Source organism: Furipterus horrens, unplaced genomic scaffold (assembly GCF_987537825.1).
Source record: "Furipterus horrens unplaced genomic scaffold, mFurHor1.1.pri manual_scaffold_4, whole genome shotgun sequence".
Classification (NCBI taxonomy): domain Eukaryota; kingdom Metazoa; phylum Chordata; class Mammalia; order Chiroptera; family Furipteridae; genus Furipterus; species Furipterus horrens.
The window spans coordinates 49,160,491-49,188,149 of NW_028327174.1; the positions used below are offsets into that span (position 1 = coordinate 49,160,491).

At 45.3% G+C, this 27,659-nt stretch overlaps 1 protein-coding gene across 1 annotated transcript; it reads left to right on the top strand.

The window, feature by feature from the left end:
* The first annotated feature begins 3,378 nt into the window (after positions 1-3,378).
* On the top strand, positions 3,379-27,413 carry PFKM (phosphofructokinase, muscle). Its single transcript, XM_090273066.1, has 23 exons — positions 3,379-3,453; positions 6,602-6,694; positions 13,229-13,302; positions 14,392-14,469; positions 16,034-16,223; positions 16,446-16,611; positions 17,357-17,401; positions 17,835-17,943; positions 18,061-18,156; positions 18,403-18,495; positions 19,106-19,231; positions 20,320-20,384; positions 20,863-20,926; positions 21,689-21,838; positions 22,254-22,324; positions 22,666-22,753; positions 22,843-22,995; positions 23,489-23,653; positions 24,631-24,692; positions 24,921-25,032; positions 26,375-26,474; positions 26,555-26,660; positions 26,891-27,413. The coding sequence occupies exons 2-23, from the start codon at positions 6,610-6,612 to the stop codon at positions 27,033-27,035; spliced, it is 2,343 nt and encodes a 780-aa protein (XP_090129192.1). The 5' UTR covers positions 3,379-3,453; positions 6,602-6,609; the 3' UTR covers positions 27,036-27,413.
* The last annotated feature ends 246 nt before the right edge of the window (positions 27,414-27,659 follow it).

Below are 27,659 nucleotides of genomic sequence, written 5' to 3' on the forward strand. Positions count from 1 at the left end.
AAGACAAAAGACCCATAATAGCCAAAACAATATTGAAGGAAAAGAAAGTTGGAGGCCCGACACTATCCAACTTCATGTCTTACTATAAAGCTACAGTAATCAAAACAGTGTGGTATTGGTGAAAGAATAGACAAATAGATCAATGGAACAGAATAGAGAGCCCAGAAATAGACCCCATAAATACAGTCAATTGATCTTTGACAAAGGAGCCAAGACAATACAATGGAGCAAAGACAGTCTACAACAAATGGTATTGGAACAACTGAACATTCATATCCAAAAAAAAAAAAATTAATTTAGATACAAAACTTATGCCCTTCATATAACTAACTCAAAACAAATCATAGACTTCATATAAAATGTGGAACTATAAAACTCCTAGAAGATAACATAGGAGAAAACCTAGAAGACCTTGGGTATGATGATGCTTTTTTACATACAACGCCAAAGACATGTTCCATGAAAGACATAATTGATAAACATGGCTTCATTAAAATTAAAGTTTACATTTTAATGGGTTTTTTAAAGTATATTCATAGAGTTGTGCAGTCACTCTAAGTTTAGGACATTTCCATCACCCACCCACACACACACACACAAAAAAAACTCCTGTCCTCATTTTAGTCACTCCTTGTTTAACTGCTACTCTACCTTCTATCTCTATAGATTTACCTATTATGGGTATTTCATATAAATGGAATTACATATGTGGTCTTTTGTGACTGACTTCTTCTTCTTAGTGTAATGTTTTCAAGGTTCATCCATGTTGCAGCATGTACTAGTACTTTATTCCTTTAATTGCCAAGTAACATTCTATTGTATAGATATGACACATTTTATTTTTTCCATTCATCAGTTGATGGACATTTGGGCTGTTTCTGCTCTCTGCCAATTATGAATAAAGCTGCTATGAACATATCTATGTTTAACATTTTGAGAAACTGCCAACCTGTTTTCCATATTGGCTAATATACAAGGGTTTCAATTTCTCCTCATGTTATTCAATACTTAAATTTCCCTTCTTTTTTTATATGATAGCCACCCTAATAGGTGTGAAAGGAAATATCATTGTGGTTTTGATGTGCATTTCCCTAACAATTAATGGTGTTGAGAAACTTTCCATGCATTTATTATTTGTATATCTTCTTTAGAGAAATGCCTATTTAAACTCTTGCTCATCTTTTTTGTTTTGAATATCACAATTTTTAATATTTCATTGAACAAAATATATTTTTTAGATTAATATACTTTGTTACAGCAGTTTTAGGCTTATAGAAAATTGAGCAGATTGTATAGTTTCCATAGATCCTCTCCTCTGCTGAGTTTCCCTATTATTAACATCTTGTACTGGTGTAGTACATTTGTTACAATTGATGAACCAATATTGATATGTTTTTATTGACTAAAGTCCATAGTTTACATCAAGGTTTACTCTTTGTATTGCAAAGTTCTGTAAGTTGTGACAAATGCATGATGTTGTGTCACCACCATTATAACATCATACAGAATAGTTTCACTGCCCTAAAAATCCCTTGTGCTCCACCTACTTGTCCCTCCCTCTCTGCTCCAAGCCCTTGGCAACCACCAATCTTTTTACTCTTTATAATTATGCCTTCCCCAGCATGTCATATAGTTGGAATCTTACAGTATGTAGCTTTTCAGACTGACTCCTTTCACTAAGCAATATGTATTTACATTTCCCCCATGTCTTTTCTTGTCTTAATGGGTCATATTACTTCCGGGGTCTTGCCCCCTGGTACTCCCATTCCTAGATAGATTTTCTGTATTTTCTCTTTTTGTTGCTGAATATTTCATTGTATGGATGCATCACAGTTTGTTTATTCATTCACCTTTTGAGGGACATTTTGGTTGCTTACAGTTTTTTGCAATTAGCAATAAAGCTGCTATAAAGCTGCTTCGTGTGAAGTTTTTTGTGAATATAGTTTTCAATTCATTTGGGTAAATACTTAGTAGTGTAATTACTGGATCATATGGTAAGACTATATTTAGCTTTGTAAGAAAAATGCCAAACTGTCTTTTAAAGTGACTGCACGATTTTTCATTTCCACCAACAAGGAATGAGAGTCCCTGTTGCTCCTCCACATTCTTGTCAGTATTTGGCATTGTCAGGTTTTTTTGTTCATTTTTTTAGCCCTTCAAATAGGTTGTAGTGGTATCTCAACTGTTTAAATTTACAGTTCCCTAGTAACATATAGTGTTGAGCATCATTTCCTATGCTTATATGACATCTCCATATCTTCTTTGGAGAGTTATTTTTCAGATCTTTTACTCATTTTTAAATTGGGTGATTATCTCTTTATTATTGAGTTGCAATAATTATTTATATGTTCTAGATATCAATCAGTTCCTTATCAGATATATGATTTGCAAAATTGTTCTCTCATTCTATGGGCCATCTTTTCAATTTTTTTATGGTAACATTTGCAGCACAACAGTTAATTCTGTGTAGCCAAATGGTTTCATCTCCTAATCACTAGCATTATTATCATTTGTGGCCAGAGGATGCAGGTGCAGAAAAAAAGTAAGCAAGAGGAAGGACAGTAGAAGCAGCAAGGAGACCACTGTGAAGAGGCACTGAACAAAGGCATGGGTGAATCAGAGAAAGGAGTAAAGAGGATCTGAGTCAAGGATGTACCTCTTGCTCTGGGAGTACCTGACCACTGTTTCCAGGGTGGATCCTCTTTGCTTTGTAGCCCAACAGACGTGCTGGCTTCACCACCAGAATCCTGCACTCTCTTTTGCTGCAGACTCCAGACGGGGTTATCCCGGCAGGGGTCTTTCCTCTTGGTACTTGCATCCCTAGCTAGCTTTTCTGTATTTTTCTGAGAATGGTACCATACCTGTAAAAGTAGTATTTGAGGTCCCTCTGTAGTAAATACCAGTGTTCAATGTTCCTTAAGTGCAGGGACTCTGTTTCATTTATCTTTTCATCCCTCAGCACCTAAAACCTGGCACACAGCTTTCCAATAGGTGTTTGTTCAAAGAGTGGTAGAGAGGGAGACCAGGGATAGGACCAGAGGGAGAGGTTAGTTATTAGTTGCTGAGGATGCTTGAATGCAAGGAGTCTCGGGGAGTCCGGGCTAGGAGAAATGTTGTCTCTGATGACAAGGTAAGCCAGTAAATAATTTCTGATTCCCACGGTATACAGGAGCTGATGGCTCCCGAGACAGATAAAGGGACCTAGAGAGTGAAGAAACTAAGCCAATGTCACTTCTGAGCTGCGTTCTTAGGGGAGCAGGAGAGGAGGCGAAAGGCGAGCAGGGGAGGCGGAGCGTCTGTGCAGGCCTCAACTAGTGGAGGTTGGGAAGCCTCTCCTCTTTCCCCTCCCTGTCGCCTCCACCTGGCTCCTCCCCATGTTCGCCAAGATCCCCTCCCCCTTTTCCAAGGACAGTGTGCGAGAAAGCCGTGTTCGAGAAGAGCTAAAACAAAAAGGCAAGAGGGGCCCTTGGGTAATGAGCGAGGGGAAAAGCTGAGAGCGGCGTGGAAATGAACGTTCTGGGAGGGGACCGCGGGAAGAACTGAAAAGGAGCAGCCAGGGAAAGAGGCGGTGTGGCATCCGGAGCAGAAGCCGAGAGGGGGGATGGGTAGAGCAGTCGTGAGGAGCCCTGGCCCCTGGGCTTACGTCCCTCCGCTTGCAAGCGCAGCCCTGTTCCCTGGGAATCAGGGATGGATGGGTGGTGCTAGGACCTCGTTGCCCTTGGCTGCCCAGCTCCTATCCTGGCACTCATCCAATTCGAATCAGTGCACCTGTGATGCTGCCTCTGCGTTTTCACCTTTCCTCCCGCTTCTCTGCAAACGTGATTCTCTGTTTAGATTTTAATAGGTCTTTATTTCTACTGTGTGTCACTGTGGATCTGCAAAGGATGCTTATATCTGAATCCGCGTGCATTTCTGTGCCCTATGCCTGTGTAACTGTCTTAGACATGCAGAAGAACCTAAGCAGTTTTTTTGCAATCAGTACAGCTAACCTTCTTGTTAGCGTGATTTCTCTCCCTCACTGAAGCCTCGGGAGTGGAAGAAGCCTCCAAGTGTGGGTTTCTATCAGTCATGAGTTCCCAGAGTGAATGAGAAAGAAAAAACCCAGGGGAAAAGGGATCAGCATACTCACGTTTTGTTCTTTTTCTCTCCAAATTTTTGCTTCCTTTTGCACGGCCACCTAAGCCTACCTTTCTGAAAAGAGTAGAAATTTGGACACAACACGAATTAAATAGGAGGGTGCCTCTATCCATGTGTGTTTATATTTCTTTCAGTATTTGGCACTACATGCTTTCTTAGGTCTTCTTTGTATCTGTGTTAGAAGTACAGGGAATATGAAGCTGTATCTGTATCTAAACATACTGACAATTTTTCATATATTTTTGTGCATTTTGTGTTGTTCATTAGTTCACTAATGCTTTCAACAAGTATGTACTGAACCCCTCTTATGTGCATAGACTTCGCTAGGTGTTGGTAGGCTGTGGGAGAGTTTTAAAAAATGGACATGGTCCCTCCCTGGGGGATTTTTCAGTCTTGATAGGGAAAATGACTTGAGCAATCATCTACTCCAGGAGTCTGCAAACTTTTTCTGGAATAGGCAAGATGGTAAATATTTTAAGCTTTGCAGGCCATAGGGCCTTTGTTGTAATAGTCTACTCTGTTGTAGTACAAAAGCAGCCATAGATAACACGTGGAAGAATGAGAGTGATATAGACACTGAAATTTCAATTTCATATCATTTTCACATGTCATGAAACTGTTTTTCAACTGTTTAAAAATGTAAACACCTTTCCTAGTTTGCTGCCATACAAACATGGGAAGGGCTGGATTTGGCCTGTGGGCTGTAATTTGCTGACTCCTGATCTCGTCTGACCTTGTTAATACATAATAAGCAATTAAGGTGCTACATACAGTAGTAATAAGTGCTACATGAATGATCCAGTTCCAGACAATATGTTATTGGAGGAGGTCCAAAAAGAGGTCCTTTTTAACCTGTGGTAACAGTGCAGGCTTAATAGGTTTGATAGGGGTGCGACTAAGACTGGTCTTAAATGATGGAGTGGGATATTGATCTATGGAAAAGGCCCACTGATCAATAAGAAACTGGATAGCTTCCTGGAAATGGAATGCAGTGTGTCCAGGCACAGAAATTGGGAGGAACCAAGTAATGTCCAAGTGATGCTGAAACAATTCATGGGAGCAAAGGTTGAAGCTCTAGGCAAGGGCTAGATCATGGAAGCTTTGAATGCCAACCCAAGAAGTTTGGACTTTATCTGTCAACACTGGTTATATGAAGCATGTCTGTGAATCTGTGTCTCCTTAATAATGCTCTGTGTTTGTGTATGTATGTCTTCATAAGTGTCTCATTACATGCATTTTATTGGCACATGTGTGGATCTGTGTGTTTATGTGACCTATGTCTTCATCAGCAGCTATCTTATTTCCCCAGACTCACAGCAGAAGCATGATCTGTGCTTAACAGTCATCAGCCACTGTTCATGTGAGTGAATCCACTCTTCGCTGAGGCCTCAGGTGTCTATGATCTTCCCTTGGAAATTTATTTTGTGTCTGACAGAGTGGAGAAGGGAAACACGAGAGAGAGAGAGAGAGAGAGAGAGAGAGAGAGAGAGAGAGAGAGCAAGCAAGAAAAGCTATTGTGGTAGGGAATTCAGGTGGAAAGAGGCAGTGAGAATAGAAGAGACAGGTGATAATAAGAAGGAAGAATAATAGGATTTGGTAACTTTTGATTCTGAGAGTAAGGAGGAAATAAATTGAAAAATAGAAGATTTTAGTCTAGCTAACTGGGAGAGTGGTGATGATTCCATTGGCATTTTGGATACAGAAGTATGTCTTGTGTGTTCCTTTGAGAGACAAAAATAGGAAGGTGTTCACGTGTCATGTGTACATGTCTGTGTATGTGTGACAATGGTTTTGTGTTACTCTTCTCATATGATAGTATGTAGTGTGAGGGCCAAGGCCTGAAGACAAAGGATCAAGAGTTGCTCAGGAGATGATGAGCCTGAGAGGGATGGAAAAAGCCATATAAAGTCCCAAACCATTCCTGAGCCTGACACTATTAACTTGCCCAAGCTCTAATGTGCCTTTAAACCTCAAACTCCAGTTTCAACTTAGCCCAATTCCATAACACCCAGCGCTAATCTTAACCATAACCCAACCTACCCTCACTTTCCTGCTTCCACTTTGCTGGTTCTCATCTGATTCCCATCCTCTGCAACAGCCCTTCCCTTTGTTAAAAGGAAGGAATCCTTAAGGCTAACTTAAGTTTCTCCTTCCTTTCTCATTTCTGTTTGGTCAACTGCCCTTCTCTTCGACCTTTGCTTATTCTCCAAATAGGCTCCAGTTGGAGCACTTAGCCAGGACTTTTGCAGTCTCAGGCTTTATTAATGTGACATTTCAGCTTGTCACTCTGTGAGGGTGTGGCTCTCTTTTGGAAGAAGTTCAAGCTCTCTAGCTGCAAAGCCCAGACTTGGTATAGTGGGAGAGCCTGGCTGAGGTGCCTCTGTTCAGTCTAACAGAGACATTTCCTGAGCTCAAAGCACCTTGATCCAGCCGTGTTTTAACTGATCATTATCTTGAATTTTAGAGTGGATCATGACACATGAAGAGCATCATGCAGCCAAAACCCTGGGGGTTGGCAAAGCCATCGCCGTGTTAACCTCCGGTGGAGATGCCCAAGGTAAGGGGGGGGGGGGGCTGCTTGGTTAGCAACAAAAAACACAGCCGATAGGCCCCCTTGAGTTTCTTGACTCCCCTTAGCCTATAGAACAAACTATCCTTAATATCCTCCTGCTGCAGATTCACACTGGAATCTAGGGCTTTCCTAAACATCTCTGTCAGGTCTAAGTCCTCAAATGCTTTGGATTTTATTTTCTCTACTTTTATTTACCTATATCTTCATAAAAGTTCTTTCCAAATTTCTCTGAAGATGTGGGTCCATTTTGGTCCTTTGATACCTAAAAGACCCGTGTTTTCTCACAAAACATTGGAAAGAAAGGGACCGACTATTTAGAATTATTGAGAAGGGAGTAAGGGTCTTCACTTCAAATACATTGGAAATGGTGGGAAAAGAGAGAGAGCCAGAATTGGGGTTTGGGGGGGGCTGCATCTACAACTTCAGTGTCGACTCTGATGTCTGCAGAATTCCTGCACTGACCACACACCTCACTCTACAGCACATGTCCTTTTCCTAGGCACAGTTCTACTTCATTCTCTGTTTCCTCTGGCCTTCTCTCCCCTTCCGTCCCTGAGCCCTTGAACAGCAGTTTTTCAGTGCAGATTTGCGCTGGGGGAGGGCAGCTGGACAGAAACCCAGAGAGAAACCATTTCTAGGTTGTGAGCAGGAAACCCGGGAGTCAGAAAAATCAGGTATATGGAAAAATGAAGTGGGAGACAGGCAATCTGTGAATAATTTTACTTCTTTTTTGCTCCTTTGGTGATCTTGTATATTCTAATTTAATACATTGATATATTCTAGTTTGATACATTGAAGAGAGGTGGAATTTCTTTGAAAGGGCTACCAGTACATGGAGACTGATGAGGAAGAGATTTCAGCTCGTCTCCCTTTCCTCTGCACCACTCGCCCTAAGCACCCACTTTGTTTAGGGCCCTGTTTCATATGTTACAGAGAAGGTGATTTCCTTTGGGAACTTACAGTTTAATGAGAAAAGGTATCAAATATTACGAGAATTCTTATGTAGGACACATAAATAACAATAATCACGTGTGCCTTAAACCAAGTACAATCCCTTTATATAATGAAATGACAGTCCCTGGTTGGATTAACCAGGGAAAATTTCATAGAGAAGATAAATTTCAAGAAACTGAACTCTTCATTCAGCCGAAGTGCTTAGAACAGTGCCTGGTCCAAAGTAAGCACTCAATAACTGTATTACTAATCAAATAAAAAGTGAATAATTGAACATCTGCTGTGTACCAAGCCAGATGTTAAACACTAAGGATGCATTAATGAAAAAGTCACACATTGTCTTTGCTCTTATGATCCTCCTTATTAGTATATTAGTAAAGCTAGACATTAAGTATATTTTTAAACTAATATTTAACTAATTATAATTGTGATATGTATTATGAACAGGAGAATACTAGGATGAGGAAGCTGAGTAAGGAGGGCACAAAGGCCTGAGTGTAGGGATAGCAGCCAGATTTGGGATGCAGAACCCTGACTGAGGCTACAGAGACTGGTGACCTGGCTTTTGTCTCTTCTCTCTTCCCTGGAAAGAATTCCTCGCCAGTGCTGAGTTGTTCAATGTAAACTTTGAGAGTTGATCCTAAAATCTTGGTAGGATAGCCTGTGGAATTGGAGTGTCACATTATGGGAAGCGAGGACCTGCTAAAAAATCTAAGTGTGTCACACAGAGTTATGAAATAATGGAAAAAAAGAGCTCTCTGGAAAGAGAAAAAGGGTTTAAGAAAAAAAGTGGGAAAAAAAGGCTTGGGGTTTAACTTGGGTCTAAGAGCAGCAGAGCCCTTCCAGCATCTGATCCTGAGAAGAGAGACCCTCTTATTTTAGAGATAGCCATCAGCTGCTCTAAGGGAAGGATCCTCTTCCATGGAGGCAGGGGCTGTTGACAAGCTGACTTCTAGAGGGCCCTCCTAGGGCAAGGCCCATGGGATTCTATGACAGAATCAGTGTACCCAGGGAGATACCCCACTGTGATTCCACATAACATCACGGGTGCATGGCTGTAGGGACCGAGAGTGGTGGAGGATGAACTTCTAGGGAAGCAAGGAAGCAACGCAGAAAACTCGCAAAGTAGAGCTGAGAGGTCCCCACTGAAGGAGCAGCTCAAATACAGAAGCGTTCTGTGCAGATATAAGTTTAATGGTGCCTAGTTCTCCTAGGCAGAGAGCATAGAAATGTATTTTCCCTGAAGGCCAGGGCCACACAGGAAAGTGAGGTTGGGTTCAGTAAAATCAATGGAAGCCACAGCTCTGTCATTCCCTGAGCCCTAGCAAAGCCAATAACTTCTTAAAGGAAAAAGAGTGGCCAGGAGTGAGACATCCTGAGCTCAAAAGCTGGGCTGATTCCGTAGCAAATCCTAATTTCCTTGCCAGTACCAGTCCCTCCATACTCTGCCATATTTGGCCTTATGAAATTGGCATGTTCTGTGGGAAAGGACCTCAGTCATCTGCCCTAGACCTCTGTCTTCAGACAGGCAATCCATTTTAAATTCATGTTCATCCTATTTTTACAGGTTTACAGGAGCAGGGATTGTATAATCTCTCTGATTGCTGTTCCAAGAGTTATAATTTCCAATGACATAGTCATTAGAAAGTATAATTCACATCTAACAAACATTTATTCCTCATATTTGGAATTAAAAATTTTTTTCCTTATTCAAAGTTCAGTTAAGGTAGAAAGAAGCTTTTTAGCATCTGCTTTCAAAAAGATCACAACCAAGTCACTTATTAGTTTCTTTTCTGTCTCATTTCATAGAGAACCATTACCCATAGCTCTTCTCCCCAAAGCCTCTCTCCAACAGGCTGTAATTGGAGACCCCAAATTACATGCTTCTGAGTTTCTCCAGAGCCCCTCCTAACTGTACCCAGAATACTCCCTGCGTGGTACCTGTAATCTTATCCTTGTCTTGCTTCTAATATGTCAGACAGCTGCTCATGGAGGGTTATTTTGGGCAACATGGAACAGCCAAGAACAGCCTGGCCAGGACTGGCCTAGGGCCAGAATAGGCCATGAGGTTGACTAGGAGAGTCCAAACAATTACTGGGACTCCCTTATCTGTACATCCTGGTCTGTGATTTTTAGGGAGCTAGGAGTTTGAGACACAGCTCCAGAGACATAAAGGGGGTCCTAAAACTTGATTTCTAGGAACACACTCAGATATCCAACTTAGAGTCAGGAAGGATAACCTCTAGAGATTGGCAGGGTTGAGGTAAGAAGATGAGAAGAAAGAGGAGAAAGAATCCTCTTTTCATGTGGTATTTTTCTTCTGCCCAATGAATTTGGGTACTTTGTGCCCACTGTCTGTGTTTGCTTTACATGCAAAACCTTTTAAGTCATTTGTTTTTCTTAAATCTTTCTCCCCTACTTTTACTCAGCTCAAGAGCAAGAAACAGCATTTCATGCCATACATTTCAGAAAAGTGTTTTTTTTCTTATTTCTTAATATTACAAATTCATGCCTCAGAACTCCAAGTATCCAACAGAGAACCCATAGACATAGTGAAAGTCTAAAATGTGAACAATGGTTTCATATCTGTTGTGATTTTACTGAGTTAACTTTATCCTAAAGCATTGATGGCTTTGTGTTGACTCTGACCTTGTTTTTTTCATTCACACAGGCTTCCTTCCTTCCTTCCTTCCTTTCTTTCTTTCTTTCTTTCTTTCTTTCTTTCTTTCTTTCTTTCTTTCTTTCTTTCTTTCTTTTCTTTTTAAATTATCTTTTTTGTTGTTGTTGTTCTATTACAGTTTTCCCAGTTTTTTCCTCATCACTCTCCACTACCCCACCACCCCCATTCCCACAGTCAATCCCCACCCTGTTGTTCATGTCCATGGGTCATTTATACTATTCCTTGACTAGACCCTTCCCCTTCACACAGGCCTTCTTAAAGCTTCTGAGAAGCCCCCTCCCTTCACAGATTTTTCAGTTTTGATTTCTTCAGTGTGGGAGTGTGAACTTAGACTTCTAGCCTTCAAGAGGCTTTGCCTCAGTGATGTCATAAATAAGCTTTGATATCAGGGCTCACCAATGACCTCTTGTTGGCAAGCCCAACCTTGCAGTTCTTATTTTAATTATCAAGAGCATTTGACACTGTTTCCACTTCTTAAAACTGTCACCTATGGCTTTGAAGACATTGTTAAGTTCTGGTCTCCTTTGTCTTTCTGGTTTCTCCTTATAGTTTCCTCATGGATTCCTTCTTCCCCTGCCCATTCCTTCAATGTTGGTTTTCCCCAAGGCCCCATTCCTTGCCCTTTTCCCTTCTAATTCCACATATTCTCTTGAGACAGTCTCTTCCAAGCCCACAGGGATGTCCCACAAGAACTCAGCTCAACATATCCAAATATGACTGCGTCACTTCCACCCCATCTTCCCAAATCAAAACCTGCCTCTGCTCAGTTCATTGCACCCCAGTTTTACCCTTTGTGAAAGTCAGTCATGGGCATTTCCTTCTTCCTCTCCAAAATTTCAAAATCTAATCACATTGCTGATTAGATGTAAGTTCTATTGCTTTTGTTTCCTAGGTATCTCCTGTCCAGTTTCTCTTTTTTGTAACGAATGTCAGTCTCCCAGGCCAGGATCTCATCATTTTCTGTCTAGGCTGCCTGAGAGCCATCTAATCCTAGTGTCGCTGCTTTCGATCTGCCCTTGCTGGCAGAGCCATCTTTCTGATACGTAGCTCTCATCCTGTCCCTCTACTCTCAAAATTCTTTGACGATTCTCTATAGTCTGCAACTTTTTTTCCCCTTCCTTTCCTTTCCTCTCCTTTTCTTTGTTTTTCTTTCCTTCCTTCTTTCTTTCTCTCTTTCTTCCTGTCTTTCTTTCTGTCTGTCTTTTTTTCTTTCTTTTCTTTTTTTTTTTTTTTGTCACAGACCCTTTTAAGAATCAAATGAAAGCTGTGGGCCTTCTTTCAAAAGAAATGCCCGTGCCCCTGAAACCATCACCCATAGATGCTTAGTCAAACACTGGCCTACAGAATAAAAGCCAGACTTTCTCATGTGGCATACAGGTGCTTGCCCACCTGTGTAGCTTCATTGCTCATCACTTCCTATCTTATATTTTATTTTTTTCTATGGTTCTTAAAACTCACCTTTATTTGTGCTGTTCTCCCTGCCTAGAACACTTTGCCCAAATTGTCCACCTGACAGAAAGATTAAAAGGAAATTGTCCTTTAGGTCTTAGCACAATTGCTGTCTTTCTATATAGCCTTCCCAGCCTTCCTTCTGGAAGCTGAGACTCTCTGTCTCCTTGTTTTACTGCACAAATCTCCTCTGTAGGGACCCATATTATTACCATATCATAATTCTGAACATGTCTTGAGGACCATTACCAAGTCCTTTCTTTATGTCTGTATCCCCAGACTCTGTACACTTCTCTGCTGTATCCCTAGTGCCCACATAGTGCCAGGAGCATGCTAGGTATTCACTAAATATTTGCTCAATGAGTGAATGGACATCTAATTTAAATTGGAGGTTATAGCCATATAATACCAACCTTTGCCAGCCTAAAAAACAAAACAAAACAAAATAAAACAAACAACAACAACCAGAAACAGATCTTCTGGTCTTTTTGATTCTATTTCTTTCCAGATAACTTTAGGTTATGCAATAGTTCATGATGGATTTTAGTCTGGTGCTGCAGATTTTTCCAACCACTGGCTTCTCTAGTGCTCACTGGTATATGGTATTTCCCCAGGTAGGGTTAAGGCCCGTGTAAATAGATTTTAGATTGAAACAAAAATATGTACCGGAATATTTTGAGGAATGGTTCACAAGAAGTTGACCTCTTATGGCACTGTGATTCCTTGAACATCACCATGAGTCCCTCCTCACATTATAAGTCAGAGAATTTCAACTGTGTGGTACACATTGGAACACACACCAACCCAAATGACACTAAAAAGCTGTGTATTTCTGGTGACAGGTCACTTAGCCTCAGAAAGTCATAGCTTTGTCCCCAAAAGCCTATCAAAGCTGAATGTGTGTTTAGATTCAGTGCAGAAGGCAAGGAAAAACTTAGTACTGCCACTGGGAGTGGGAGGGCATAGCATGGAGATCGATAGTGCTGGTTTAGGCATTTTAGGACTTGTATTCAAATGTGAGCTTTCTAAAAGTACTAGCTCTGTGACCTTGACCTCTTGGAACTTCAGTTTCCAAAATTCTGGAAAGTGGAGGCAACTCCAGGGTTGTGGATAGGATTAATTGAGATGATTTTTGATAAGCACTTAGCAATGTCCAATGCAATAAGCATTCAAGATTATTATTCCCCAGATTGCCCTGGCAAGGAAAGGTCTTAGGAAAGACAGAATTTGGGAGGAGGGGAGATGAAGGGGGTATCTGGAGCTATATTAACATTGAAAGCAGTAATTCAGTGTTAATGGGGAGCCAGAAGACTTGGATGAGAGGAGTATTCTAGATTCAGAGAAAAGCTTAGGAAAAGAATTGTCTCATATCTTGGACTCAGGGCTGCTTTCCTCAGGAGTAACCTCTATCTAACCTTTCTCTTTCCTCTTTGCAGGAATGAATGCTGCTGTCAGGGCTGTGGTCCGAGTTGGTATCTTTACTGGTGCCCGTGTCTTCTTTGTCCATGAGGTTGGTCTTCACTTTGTTTTCCATTTCTTTCTCTGTTGTACACTTAACCTGCCCTATCCCTCTCCCCACTTTCTCTTTTCTTACCTCCCAGTTACATTGCTATATCTGATTTGTCTTGGTTTCCTACCTACATGGCCACTCCTCCCCACTTTTGGCTTCAGTAATGATGGTAGGACCCAGGAATCTGCCGATTGGGTCCTCATGTTCAGCCTGTTCAATTTAAAGAAAGAAGTAACTGGAAGATTATGCGCCACCTTCTCCCACCAAACCGTTAATGTAATTCCCTCACCCCACCCCACAAATTATCTAAGTCCTCAGGACAAAGAGACTGTGCACCTGTGCCTTTCTCACCCACCTTGGCTAGGCCTGTTCTCTTCCATGAGAATGTACCACTAATAAACATCGCTTATATACTAATAGGCTTGCCGATCTATAATTCTTTACTGTGTTGGCAAGAAGAACAGAGCCTCTCACAACACCTCCACCTTCCCCAAAACAGAGAGAGAGGCTGAAATGAGTTAGAATTTCACAGCAAATTGAGTATATCCAGAGAAAGAGCCTTGGGAGGAAAGAGTCTCACTAGATTTCTGTAGTTTGCCTAACTTTCTGAGATTCTAATTGCTCTTCGTTTCCCTTCTTTTCTTTTCCTCTTGTTCTTTGTTCACTCTTCTTTAGGTATGGTCTAGCTGTCTTTCTTCTCTGAAATTTTATAGTCTCTTGTCTTTTCAAGTCACATTCCTCTCTCCCTCCAACATCCCCCTTTCTTTTCCTTTGTTGTTGCCAAAACTGTGTTATCTAGCGCCCCTGGGAAGTAGATTTATGAAAATGGGATGAGCCAAGAAGAAAAGGATTTACAATCACCTATTAGGAAGGACATCAAGAATGGGAGAAACTAGAAGAGGGTTTTGAAAAATTTAACATGGCCTTCTTGGACCATATTAAATATAGTGGCCTCACGAGTATCCAGGAATCCATAATGGGAGCAAGTGACTTGATTCTCTAGGAACCTGTTCCCAGGCCTCCTGTCTTGATCCTGGGACTTTAGGGGGAAGCGTAGCAGAGACTGAATGGGTGTAATGTGCCCCACAGGGTTATCAAGGCCTGGTGGATGGTGGAGAGCACATCAGGGAAGCCACCTGGGAGAGTGTTTCAATGATGCTTCAGCTGGTAAGTTCTAGAGGACACCTGTGCCATGTTTGTGTTGTCTTTGTCTCACCCCGCTCTGCTTTGGGCTCATGGTTTCCCACATTTTCTGCCATATGGTTTGATTGGAAAGGGATTCAGTGCCCCGGCAGGGGCTGTGTTTGCCCTTTACTCTTTGCATTTGAAAATATCACCCTGGCTCCCTGGAGTGGGATATGGAGTGGGGATGTGATCCCAGGACAGTTTGCTCTTTTTATAAAGGTCATAGGCATGACTTGGGAAATTGGAGTATAAGTAAGTCCTGTTCTGGGGTCACAGGGAAGGCCTGGCCCTGAAAATAACCTTACCAGAGGACTGGAGCCAGAGCCAGAAGTAGAGCTGAAATATGCCAGTCGTCATGTGATGGTGACCTGAAGCCAGACCATTTAGGGAGGAAGGAACCCAGAAAGCCATTCTGAGTTAAAAAACAACACTAAACTAAACTAAACTAAATGTACCCTTATCATAGCCATGACCCTTTCTGCCACATTCTTTAGCCATTACATACCCATTTTCTGATTTACTAAAAAATCTACAAATTACATTTGTATCTCCGTTCTTTACCGCAGTGCCCTACAAGTCCATGGGAAGAAGTGTAATGTGCAGTGCTTAGTGACAGTTCTAACAGGTGATGGTGTCTGCCATAAAGTGACCTGAGAATGAGCCAGAATTCTCCATCAGTGTCCCCAAAGTCCTAAATGTCATGAGCTTATGTGATTTTTGAAAATAAATATACTTACTGCCCTGACCAGTGTGGCTTGGTTGGATATCATCCCACAAAGTGAAAGGTTGCTGGTTCAACTCCCAGTCAGGACACATGCCTGGGTTGTGGGTTCAGTCCCTGGGTTGGGGTATGCATGCAAGAGGCAACCAACCGATGTTTCTCTCCCCCTCTTTTTCTTTCCCTCCCCCCCTTTCTAAAAATAAATAAATAAAATCTTTTTTTTTAATTAAAAAATTTAATTAAGTCTACTTTTCCAGTGGAATACCTGGATTTTGTGGCTATTACCATTAGCACCATAGATCCCGAGGAGCAAAGTGGGAAGACTGGCAGTGCCTGGTTACCATTAGAGATCACAGTGCGGCAGAGAGGGAAAAATACCACCAAGCACATCGGATGAACACAGTCTAATAACATCAGACCAGTAGGGGGTAGTCCCCAAAATTAAAGTCACTGCTACTTCTTACACTTAAAAAGATGTGAACGGTGGAGATTATTTCAAAAGCCAATAGGCATATATGAATTCCCTTGTTCTCTTTGAGGAAAAGCACTTTGGTAACAAAGCCTTCAAGGAGAGGGGTTGATCTTAGCAGCCTTCCAAAAGAGGTAGACGTAGCAGAAATAGGAAAGACACTATGACATCCAAGCCAGCACTATTTCCCTTTCCTTTAGACAGGACAAATGACTCTTAAAGATGTCAGGAAACTTCCTAGGGAGCCACATGGTCATGTCAGTCCGTCACAGAGTTGGAACAGGGGAAGTCTTAGCATGTTGAGCCCAACTATGGCTATGTCATCTGGTAAGATGACTGCTATCTCTTCCCCAAAGGGAGGCACAGTGATCGGAAGCGCCCGGTGCAAGGACTTTCGGGACCGAGAGGGACGACTCCGAGCTGCCCACAACCTGGTGAAGCGTGGGATCACCAATCTGTGTGTCATTGGGGGTGACGGCAGCCTCACTGGAGCAGACACCTTCCGCTCTGAGTGGAGCAGCTTGCTGAGTGACCTTCAGAAGGCGGGTGAGATATTGTTCTCATCAGTATTGTTTGTGTGCGCAGACACACACCCCTCACCTCCCACTGGGGAAAGTCGTTACCCAGGCAAAATAGGTAGTCTTGGCCCTCCTTTTTCTGCCATTGCTTACAATTCCCTCTGGCTACAGTTCCCTCTATATCTGGTCACATGATCTTTGGCCTGCTGGGCACCTCACCCAGAGCTCCTGGTTTGCTTTCCATTGTCAGGTAAGATCACAGCTGAGGAGGCTACAAAGTCTAGCTACTTGAACATCGTGGGCCTGGTTGGCTCAATTGACAATGACTTTTGCGGCACTGATATGACCATTGGCACTGACTCTGCCCTGCATCGGATCATAGAGATTGTAGATGCCATCACGACTACTGCTCAGAGGTAAGGGGGCTGGGGGTGGACAACGGAGGAGGAGGATGGCAGCTGGGACAGGCTTAAGGGCTACAGTCTAGAGAAGATTAAAGTTTTCAAGCTGTGGTAACAGTAATGACCAGTTTTCTGAGGTTAGAACACATGTTTAACTAGAAATTATCCCTAGAGCACTGAAATTGCACTGTTCTTGAAATCCTGTAAGAGTTGCCTCTTGATTCTGTCTGGCTCACTGTCCAAACATGTATCTCTGAGGTCTTTAATAACTCTGGGGTCTCCCAGATGATGAGTGTGCAGACTGAGACAAATCCAAGGAGCCCCAAACCTGAGCTACCCTTTCAGCCACATCACAGAGCTTGTAGAGGTCATTACCACCACAGCTTGAAGGTTAGGGGACTTGGAGGCCACGTGGGACAATGGGAGGGTGGAAGGGTTTACCTCAGGGGAATCCTAGTGGATTTCAGTTAGTTGAGCCTTCTTCTCTCTTTTCCCTTTCTTTCCTTCTCCCGGGCTCCATCCCTTCCTGGAACAGAGCCTCAGTACTGACACCTTTTATTGCTGTGTTTCCTCAGACCTAGGAAGGACACCATGTGGCTAAAGTGTTTCCCCTAGGTCTTCCTGTTCTCTCAGGAAACCTGCTGGAAGGCCTAGCAGCATAAATACACCTCTAGGAGAGGTTACTTGGCTTAAATGTGGGTGGCAGCTTGATTTGGGCCATAGGGACACTTGGACTGTGTAACATGTCTGTCTCTTGCAGCCACCAGAGGACGTTTGTGCTAGAGGTGATGGGCCGGCATTGTGGGTAAGATCCCCATCTTGACTCATTTATTCTGTGGACCCAGCAGTGGCCCTTTCCTCTTCCCTGGAGAGTCCAGAGGGGTCTCCCAGGTGTTTCAGACCTGGAGGTGCACACAGTCCGCTTCTGTACTCCACTCCACCTCCCATACAAACCCATGTGTGCCTGTGTGTACATGTGTGTACGTGCACAGGCACACGCGCAATGTGAAGGAACACACGGTGCTCTGAGGTTGGCGGCCACTGTGGGAGGTGAGCACAAGTGGAAAGTGCTCTTCAGGGACAGACTCTCCTTGAGAAGCTGTTTCAAGGGTGCTCTTACCCTCACCCCGAGAATGAAACTGAGGATCCTCAGTCCTTGCACCAGCTACGGGACTGGCACACTTTTTGGGCCCAGGTGAGGCTACGGGTGGAGTGTGATGCTCCGGTTCTCCTCTCAGGTACCTGGCCCTTGTCACCTCTCTCTCCTGTGGCGCTGACTGGGTTTTTATTCCTGAATGTCCACCAGATGATGACTGGGAAGAACACCTTTGTCGCCGGCTCAGCGAGGTACTGGCACTTTTTCTTTGCACTTAAAAAAAAAGTCCCTCACCCTGTTTCACTGATGATGCATTTCTCCTCCATCGGTTCATTCCACTGACCATATTCCTCTTTGTGTTTGACTAGACAAGGACCCGTGGCTCTCGTCTCAACATCATCATTGTGGCCGAGGGGGCGATTGACAAGAACGGGAAACCCATCACCTCTGAAGACGTCAAGGACGTTAGTATGAATGAAGTCAGAGAGGTCTTGAACACCTTGCTCGCCCCGAGCCCCATTCCCTGGTGATTTCTGAGTCACCCCGTAGTCCTTCAGCACATCTCTCCCTGGGTTTCCTGCCCTTGGTTTCCTCCCACCGAGGGCTCATTACAAGATAGGAAGATAAAGTGCCCGTGGTTTTATCTGCATCTCTTATTTTCTGTCTGACTCCGTATATCCCTTTCTCTGTTCCTCTCTTGGTCTCTTCAGCTGGTGGTAAAGCGTCTGGGATATGACACCCGGGTCACTGTCTTGGGGCACGTGCAACGGGGTGGGACACCATCAGCCTTTGACCGCATCCTGGTAAGTCATGGGGCTCGGTAGCCCTTCGTTCCCCTGTAGAACTGTGCTTCACCAGCACAGGGGCTGAAGCCACTGGCCACACTTCCTGCCACCAGCTTCTGGACTGCAGTAGCCTCGACCCATCCATACACTCAGAAATTCTTTCTGTTGCCAAAAATTATGGGCAGCTAAATGCTCCCTCAATGGTGAGGCCTGATGTCTCAGAGCTATGAGCATTAGTGAAGTTGTTAAGATCTAACCTCAGACATGCAGTTTGAACCCTCTCATCCTACTTCCATTGGAAGAGACAGGTGATAGTCTTCCTTGTTTTATCAGTAAGAAGGGAATATTATCCAGTGTCATTGATCCTCTTGACTACCATAGTGGACATGTTTCTGTGGAGTCAGGTAGAATCCTTGGGGTTCGATTGCAAGAGGATGAAGGGTCATGAGGCTTTAGGAAACCTGGGTAGGGAGATAGAGAGGTAAAGCCAGTTAAGTTCCTGGTTACAGTCCCTAAATGTGGAAGTCAACCCTGTGACTTGGAAAGGGCTTTGAGTGCCCTGGTTCCCCAGGCCAGGCCAAACTGGGAGGCCTGAACCAGACGGTCTTTGCTACTTGGGTTCCTACAGGGCAGCAGGATGGGTGTGGAAGCAGTGATGGCGCTACTGGAGGGGACCCCGGACACCCCGGCCTGTGTGGTGAGCCTCTCTGGTAACCAGGCTGTGCGCCTGCCCCTCATGGAGTGTGTCCAGGTGGTAAGTCCTGATCCACTACCCCTTCCTAACAGCTCCAATCTCATCTCTGAGCTGGAGCTTATGGGGAGAGAGACGAGCTCCCAAGGCCACTTGGACAGGCACAGAAAGAAAGGCAGCACAGTGGAGTGAGGGCCACAGTGGGCTTTGCATAGCAGCTGTACCTGGCTCGCTAAGCCTCAGTTTCCCCATCTGTGAAATGTTCCTAAAGAAGATGGGGTGAAAAAAAAGAAGATGGGAGACTCTATATCTTGCCTAGAAATGAGACCCATTATCTCATGATATTCGACCTCAAACCCTTTTATTATGTCTTGATTAGAAGAGAAATACAACATCTCTCCAAACCTTCTTTTAAAAGCAGGGGAATATCATTAAGATCTGGCTAGGTGGCTTATATCTTTCTCTGATTTTTACCCTGAATGTGTTTCTCTGAACCAACATGAGGTACGAATACTCACGTTGAGGGCTGTTACAAGAATTGAAGAGAAGATATGTGGAGGGTCTGATGCAGGACCTGGAAACTGTTGTTGCTCAAGGAATGTTGTGGCTCTTACAGAGGAATCACACTGATACCCCAGAGCGAATGTTATGGCTAAGAGCTAAGGTGGCCTGAATGCTCAGACCTGGCTCCCCACCTCCGGGCTTGGTTCTCTCTGAGACTCAGGAGTCCCAGTGACCTGCAGCCCAGACAGGCTCCAGCCACACTTGGAACTGTAACTTGCTTGGAACTCCCTAACTGGGTTATCTGCAGCATCTTTGTAGCACTCACTAGTTTAGAGGCTACTTTGAGGCTGGGCCCGGGGCGTGGAATGGAGGAAGATGCTATTTTATCTGAGCACTGCTCCACTCCTCCCATACTGTAAAAACAGAGCATTGAATCAGCCTTGTTCTAGTGCTGCTCATTACTCAGAAAATTAAAGGAAAAACAAAAAGACTGCTTCTGTGAAAGTTTGGGGGGCATAGAAAAGGTGGGGTACAGGGCAGGCAGGATCTAGTGACAAACCCAGAGATGGTCAGTGTCTCCATGGGGGATGGAAGTCCAACTGTGCAGAACCTGCCCTGGAGTTGTGACTGCTGTGCTTCCCCCTCAGACCAAAGACGTGACCACAGCCATGAATGAGAAGAAATTCGATGAGGCCATGAAGCTGCGAGGCCGGTGAGGGAATGCCTGCGCACCCCGGCAGTGACATGCCAGACAAAGCCAAGCCACAGAACCCCTGGCCCAAACCATGAGCTTCTGCGTCTTCCTCTTACTGTCTCTGGACATGTTCTTCCCCAAGAGAACTAGCTGTGAGGTGACCAGGAAGCTCAGTTCATCCCAAGAATACCGTCCCTGAGATGGGCCTTTTAGGATCTGTTATTTCTGTATGTGATCCCCAGCTAGATTGGGAGCTTCTCCAGATAAGTGGCAGTCTCTTGTGCTGGGCCTGGGAGAAGAGAGCTCAGGAATGGCTGATGAGTTAGTGCCCCCTTTGCCACCCCTGCCCCAACCTTGCTCTTGACCCACTTATGTCCTTAGAGGTTTGCCCTGTGGAGTTTCACATTGGGACCAAAACTTCAGACCAGATCCCATTGGCTGCTGGCCTGGGGAATGGACTGAAGAAACCCCTACTCTCTCTTCATACTTTTTCCAGGAGCTTCATGAACAACTGGGAGGTATACAAGCTTCTGGCTCATGTCAGACCCCCAGTATCTAAGGTACTGGCAAGTTGTTCTCCCTACTTGGCCCTCTCCCTACCCAAGTCTCCCTTTATGAAGTACTTCCCCCAGTTCCTACTGCCTGCAGCCTTGCCCCCTCCTTCACCCCCCATCACCTTCAGTGCCGAGTTCCTGATCCTGCTAAAATAATTTTCTCTTAGCTACTCAGATGCCAGCTTCATGTTCTTAGTGTGCCCTGAATATCTCTAACACAAGACTCGCATCCAACTCAGGGCTGACAAGATTGCACGCAGGGAATGGGAAAGGGGGCTTATGTATTACATATTCTCTGGGTGATATCTCATCCCATCTGCATTTAAGCCACCTCTCCCACCGGAGTACTGTTTCTCTATATTCGGTGCATATCAGAATCATCCAGGTTGCTTATGCAGATTCCTGGTCATTTCCCCAGAGGGGACCCAGCACTGGGGTAGGGCCCGGGAAGATGCAGGTTTAACGAGCTCCCTAGATGGATTCTGATGCAAGTGGTCCAAGGATCTCACTTTGGGAAATGTTACTCTGAAAGGTCTCTTATTCATTATATAATGGTATCTGGGACCAAGGATAGCAGTTTATTTATTGATTTGTAGTCAAGAATTTTGCTTCCATAATATGAGGGAGCAAGCTCTGTGGATGCTCCCTAAGAGAGGGGTGTGTATTGTCAGGCAGGTGTCCTGATCCAAGGACCATAAGGGACCCCATTCAGCTTCCTCACTGACCTGCCCCCCTCTTTCCCCTCCTCCCTGCCGGCTTCCTTCACAGGCTGGCGTGCACACAGTGGCTGTCATGAATGTGGGGGCCCCAGCAGCAGGCATGAATGCTGCCGTCCGCTCCACTGTGAGAATTGGCCTTATCCTGGGCAACCGAGTCCTGGTTGTGCATGACGGCTTTGAGGGCCTGGCCAAGGGTCAGGTACGGGGACTGAAAGGAAAGGGGGTGGTATTCTGGGGCCAGAGAGCAGTGCTGGGGGGATAAGTGTAGCAGGGGTGACCTGTCTGTTCTCTTCCCTGTCCCTCACTACCTTTCTTTCTTGGGATCTGAGCAGAAGTAGAAATTTAAATTTAGGACGGTAGAAACAGGCAAGGGCCACTGAAATGAGCCTTTGCAAGCAGCACATCTCATTGAATTCACTGTCCCAAAGCTCGGCCCAGTGCCTGACATAAGTAGGTGCTCATTATTTGTGAATGTGCAGTATGGGTGGGAGATGTTCAACGAAGTGGGGAAAAACCATTCCCTGGTGTTCCTCTTCCAAAGAGGGGTGTCAAGTGGGGTCAGAACTCAAGTGGTGTCCGTTCACAATGCAAACCTGTGTGACCCTTCCCTGTAGATCGAGGAAGCTGGCTGGAGCTACGTTGGGGGCTGGACTGGCCAAGGTGGTTCTAAACTTGGGACTAAAAGGTAAGTGGCATTATAGGTGTCCCTTGGAATGTGGGTGTCAGTCCATCAGCTCAGCGTCTGCTTGGACCACTGCTGTTGTCTGGGACTTTTACTCCCTAAGTTCACAGTTGCCTCACTAAGGGCAGACATGCCCATCCAACATCTTTTAACAGCTCTGGCAATTTAGAACCCCAGGGAGTGTTATGGGACAGGGATGGGTCAGGAAGAGGGCACAAATTAAGACATTATAAGTAAAGTGTCCTCTAACTCTAACTTTTCTCTCCCTCAATTTTGCTGTCTTTTCCCCAAATTTCATTATCCTCCCTCCCCACCCCCACCCCACCTACCCCCCAATCAACCAGGACTCTGCCCAAGAAGAATTTAGAACAGATCAGTGCCAACATCACTAAGTTCAACATTCAGGGCCTTGTCATCATTGGGGGCTTTGAGGTGAGTGCTCTGCCATTTCTTCTTCTCTCCCTCCCCTTCCCCACTCTCCCCCTCTCCCCTCATTCCCACCCTTGCTGCTCTCTTCTCAGGCTTACACAGGGGGCCTGGAACTGATGGAGGGCAGGAAGCTGTACGACGAGCTCTGCATCCCGTTTGTGGTCATCCCCGCCACGGTCTCCAACAACGTCCCCGGCTCAGACTTCAGCGTGGGGGCTGACACCGCACTCAATACAATCTGCACGGTGAGGGCCCTGCAGCACTGCCCCCGCTTCTGCCAGGCCTCTACACCCCGGACCGAGTCTGATCCTGGAAAGTAGGGTTTATGTTTTTGTGCCAACCAAGTGGCAGTGCTTGAAAAATGCTTCTTCGGGTCCGGCATTTGCACAGACTTCATTTCACCACACAGAAGGTGTTTATTGTCCCCAGCTTGTGTGTCTTCTCACCAGGGAATGCATTAGGCCCCTGCATACCAAATTTTTCTTTCCTTCCTGAGGTCACGCAACCTAGTTTCTGTACTCCGAGCAACATAAACTGTAGGTACACCTTTCTCCCAAGAGAGAATGCCCGAAGTGTGCTTGGCAGATGTGCCGGCCGTTTCTGAAGGCGAGAACTTGGGGTGTAGGTGTCCTGCTGGCCTGGGGAGGAGAAAATTCGAGCTGGGTTATAACAAGGGCCACAGAAGTGACAAGAATCAGATCCCTGACCCTGTGTTTCTGTGACCCTTTGTCTTTGCAGACCTGTGACCGCATCAAGCAGTCAGCAGCAGGCACCAAGCGTCGGGTTTTTATCATTGAAACTATGGGTGGCTACTGTGGCTACCTGGCCACAATGGCAGGGCTGGCAGCTGGGGCCGATGCTGCCTACATTTTTGAGGAGCCCTTCACCATTCGAGATCTGCAGGTAGGCAGCCACCCAGAGCCTGCGAGGTGGCCCTCCCCTGCCCGTCTGTCCCCACCGTCCCCACAGCTCAAGGTGAGGACAGAGCTGATTGGTCTGCAGAGTCCTGCGAGGAGACTGGAAAGAGCACTGAGCAGGCACCCTCTAGTGTAACCTTGCACCCATGACCACAGCGCCTGTTGTGGAAGCATCCTTTTGAAGGGTGGCATGCTCCTCAGCCCTTTGTGTGTGTGGTTTTCATTTCATCTTCACAACAGACATGCAAGGGAGGTATTTCTTTCATATTACAGATGAGAAAGGTTTAGAGAGGTTAGAAACTTTTCTAAACTCATAACTGATTCAGAAAGTTGGTGAACTTTCTACTGCATCCCACCTACCGAAGTGGACTCTTCTCATTCCCTTTTTGAGGAGGGGATACCCTTTCACCTCCAGGGTTAGGCTCTGACTCCTGTTCCACAGAGGGACTAGATGATCCTTATTTTCCAAGATCCCAGTTCCCTGGAGGAGAAAGGAGCCATGCTGTGGAGGGGCAGCTGGCTGAAGGAGGCGGGACTTTCTCTCCTACCCCCAACTCAAAGCCCAAGTGAAGGAACTGGGTCCTCCCAGGTGAATCACTGCTGTGCCTACGAGCAACTCATTTAATGACCAATATTGAGAGCAGAGCCAGCCCTCTGAGGGAAGCAGAAATTTCTAGAAAGGGAAATTGAGAAGAGCTGAACAGGGGCTGAAAACTGATAGTCACCACAGCTGTGTCCAACTTTTCTTCTCACTTCTGCCTGTCTCACCTGGAGTCTTCATTTGAATGTCTGTCTGCACTGAACCTCATAAAGGGATCAGGCAGAGTTCAGGCCCAGGAGTGTCGACAGCCATCTCCCGTGCCTGTCCTTCTCTGGGAGAGGCTGGTGTGGAGGAGGGGTCATGGCACCTGTGGGAACCTCATCCACCCCCAGCCAGGCTTAGGATTTATGGTTTCATTTCAGGCGAATGTCGAACATCTGGTGCAAAAGATGAAAACAACTGTGAAAAGGGGCTTGGTGTTAAGGTACCTCATCCACACTTCGTTCCTAAATGAAGAGAGAAAGGAGCTGGGCTTTGGCCCTAGCCCACTGAGTGGATCCATGGTCGGGATCCTGAGGAATCTGTAGATACAAAGGGAAAGACCCTGAACCACAGGAGGGGAGGAAAGGGCAGGACAGAGCCTACAAACGGAAGTGGGATGGAGGGATGGGGAAACAACCGAAGTCACGGGCTTTTGGTCTCTACCTGGCAGGAATGAGAAGTGCAATGAGAACTATACCACTGACTTTATTTTCAACCTGTACTCCGAGGAGGGCAAGGGCATCTTCGACAGCAGGAAGAATGTGCTTGGCCACATGCAGCAGGTAGGGAAGACACCCCAGCCATGACCTGCACCAGACAGCCATACCCCCCACCAGCCATTGTGGCTCCCACTGGCCTCTGATCTGCTGGAGGCTGCCGGTGCCGCCATAGAGCAGGAGCTTCCAGTCTTACAGTCATAGAACCGAAACATCTTTACCCTGGAAATGGCCTGAGAGATTACGTGGCCCATCCTCTTCATTTGGGGCAGGGTTTCTCAACCTCAGCACCATTGCCATTTGGAGTAGGACAATTCTTCGTCATGGTGGCTCTTCTGTGCCTCGCAGGATAGTTCAGCAGCATTCCTGGACTCTATCCACAAGATGCTAGTAGCACCTACACCCCGAGTTATAACAAGTAAAACATGTCTCCAGATATTGCCAGTGTCGCCTGGAGGGCAAAACTGTCTCCAGTTGAGACCCACTGATTGCAATGAAGAAAATGATGCCCAGAGAGGAGAAATAAGGTTTTCAGGGCCATTCGTTAAGCGTGGATGAGAGCCAGAATGAGCCTAGCCCATTGCTCTTCCCACCGCACCATTTCACACAGAATCTGTGGAACGAGGATCGGCACCTCGCTGCTGTTGGGCTCCATCTCCACTAACTGGGTTTCGAGGGAAAAGGAATTCCTTTCCACCACCCACACCCAATCCCCACGTTCAGTCCCTCCCTAAGACAGGCCTCGCTCACTAATGGTGCTAGTGGTCTGAGGCCTCCCCTGCTCCGTCCCAAATGTTCCCAGCTGATGCTACTTAAGAATTGACCTTTGCTCTTTCTCTACCCACAAACAAATTTCTAGTATCTCAGTTTGAATGAGCTCATCAGCCCCTGCAGAAATGGGGTACTAGTGTATTAAAGTATGAAGACCTCTTTCCTGATTTTCCTTCCCATTTTCCCACCCACTTTCTCTTAGTTCAGAAAAAAAAAAAAAACTACACGTTTTATATTATTCTGAGGTGCTACCAAGGGCATCCAGACTGGGCCACAAGGAGCACTTTGATATCACTGATGATGAGGAATGACAAAAGCTACCAGGTTGAAGAGAGGTAGGGAAGTGACCAAAGGACGATAAGACTAGAAGTGCATGAACAGGATCTGGCAGCTGTGGAGATACAAGAGGCCCTTTAGCTAATTAGTAACTTAAGCCTGAAAAATAGTCAGATATGCAGGGCCAGCTCACCTTGGTTCCCAGAACTATTTCAGAACTTCCTTTCATAATTAGATTTCTGGATTCGTGTTTTTGGCTGCAAACCTGGGGCCCATTCTTTCCTTTTTCTCTGTGTGTTCAGATATCTCTGCTACTTAATCAGAGTCCTTCCCCCTGTAATTTTTATGATTCTTTTTCTAGGGTGGAAGCCCAACTCCATTTGACAGGAATTTTGCGACTAAGATGGGTGCCAAGGCGATGAACTGGATCACCGGGAAAATCAAAGAGAGTTACCGTAACGGTAGGTAGGGTGAGAGGGTGAAGTCCCCATGGAGGCTGGTCCCCCAGTATAAAGCCTGACTGACCCATCCCTTCTTGCAGGGCGGATCTTTGCCAATTCTCCAGACTCAGGCTGCGTCCTAGGGATGCGTAAGAGGTCCCTGGTCTTTCAACCAGTGACTGAGCTGAAGGACCAGACCGATTTTGAGTGAGTACATCTACTGGAGTGGTTCCCTCCCTGGTAATTTCAAGGTCTACTTTCTCCACCCTGCTCACTGTCTTCAGTCCTCCTTTTAGGAGTAAAACCTGTAGTTGTACCTGTAGTCTGATGCCTGTGCCCTAAATCCAGGCTCTTTTGTTCAACTTCTCACCATAAACCCTTGATAGAAGTTGATTGCTCTGATGAAAGATTAAATCATATACCGCATTCCTCTGTAGGCACCGCATCCCCAAGGAACAGTGGTGGCTGAAGCTGAGGCCCATCCTCAAAATCCTAGCCAAGTACGAGATTGACCTGGATACCTCAGAGCATGCTCACCTGGAGCACATCAGTCGGAAGCGGTCTGGAGAAGCTCCTGTCTAAATGTCTTTGGAGTGAGGGGAATGGATTGTCTGACCGTAGTCAGCTCACCCCTGATAGATCCAAGTCTGTGTATTCTCAAGTGTTTTAGCTCAGTTTTCATTAGGTTTCCTTCTTTGCTGTAACTGCAGCCAAGATCAGCTCTGGCTAGGGACAACGACTGAAAGCTTGTTTTAGGTAGAATTTATCATGACTTCTACCCCAGCTTCATTCATCACAAGGCTGGGCTCATCTAGCACGACTGCTAGATTTCAGTTACTCGGTTAGAATTTTCCTAAAAATAAGCTTTATTTATTTCTTTGTGATAACAAAGTCTTGGTTCCTATACTACTTTTGCAGCAGTGACAAACAATAACTACACTAATAAATGCCAACTGGTCACTGTGCTTTTGGATCTCCTGTTATCATCTTCACAAGCAGAATGTAGTACAACCAGACTCTGCCCAAACAGAACCCTGGGAAAATGCAGCCCGTGTGACCACCCCATGGACTTCCACAGCAGCTCCTGGCTCTGTACACAGGGTTCTAGAACATAGTACACTGGTCCTCATCTTCCTCCCTCATTAGTCGCTCCTGCATCCTCTGCAGCCAGTACGATGCTCCAATCTCCTTTAAGCCAAAGTTGTA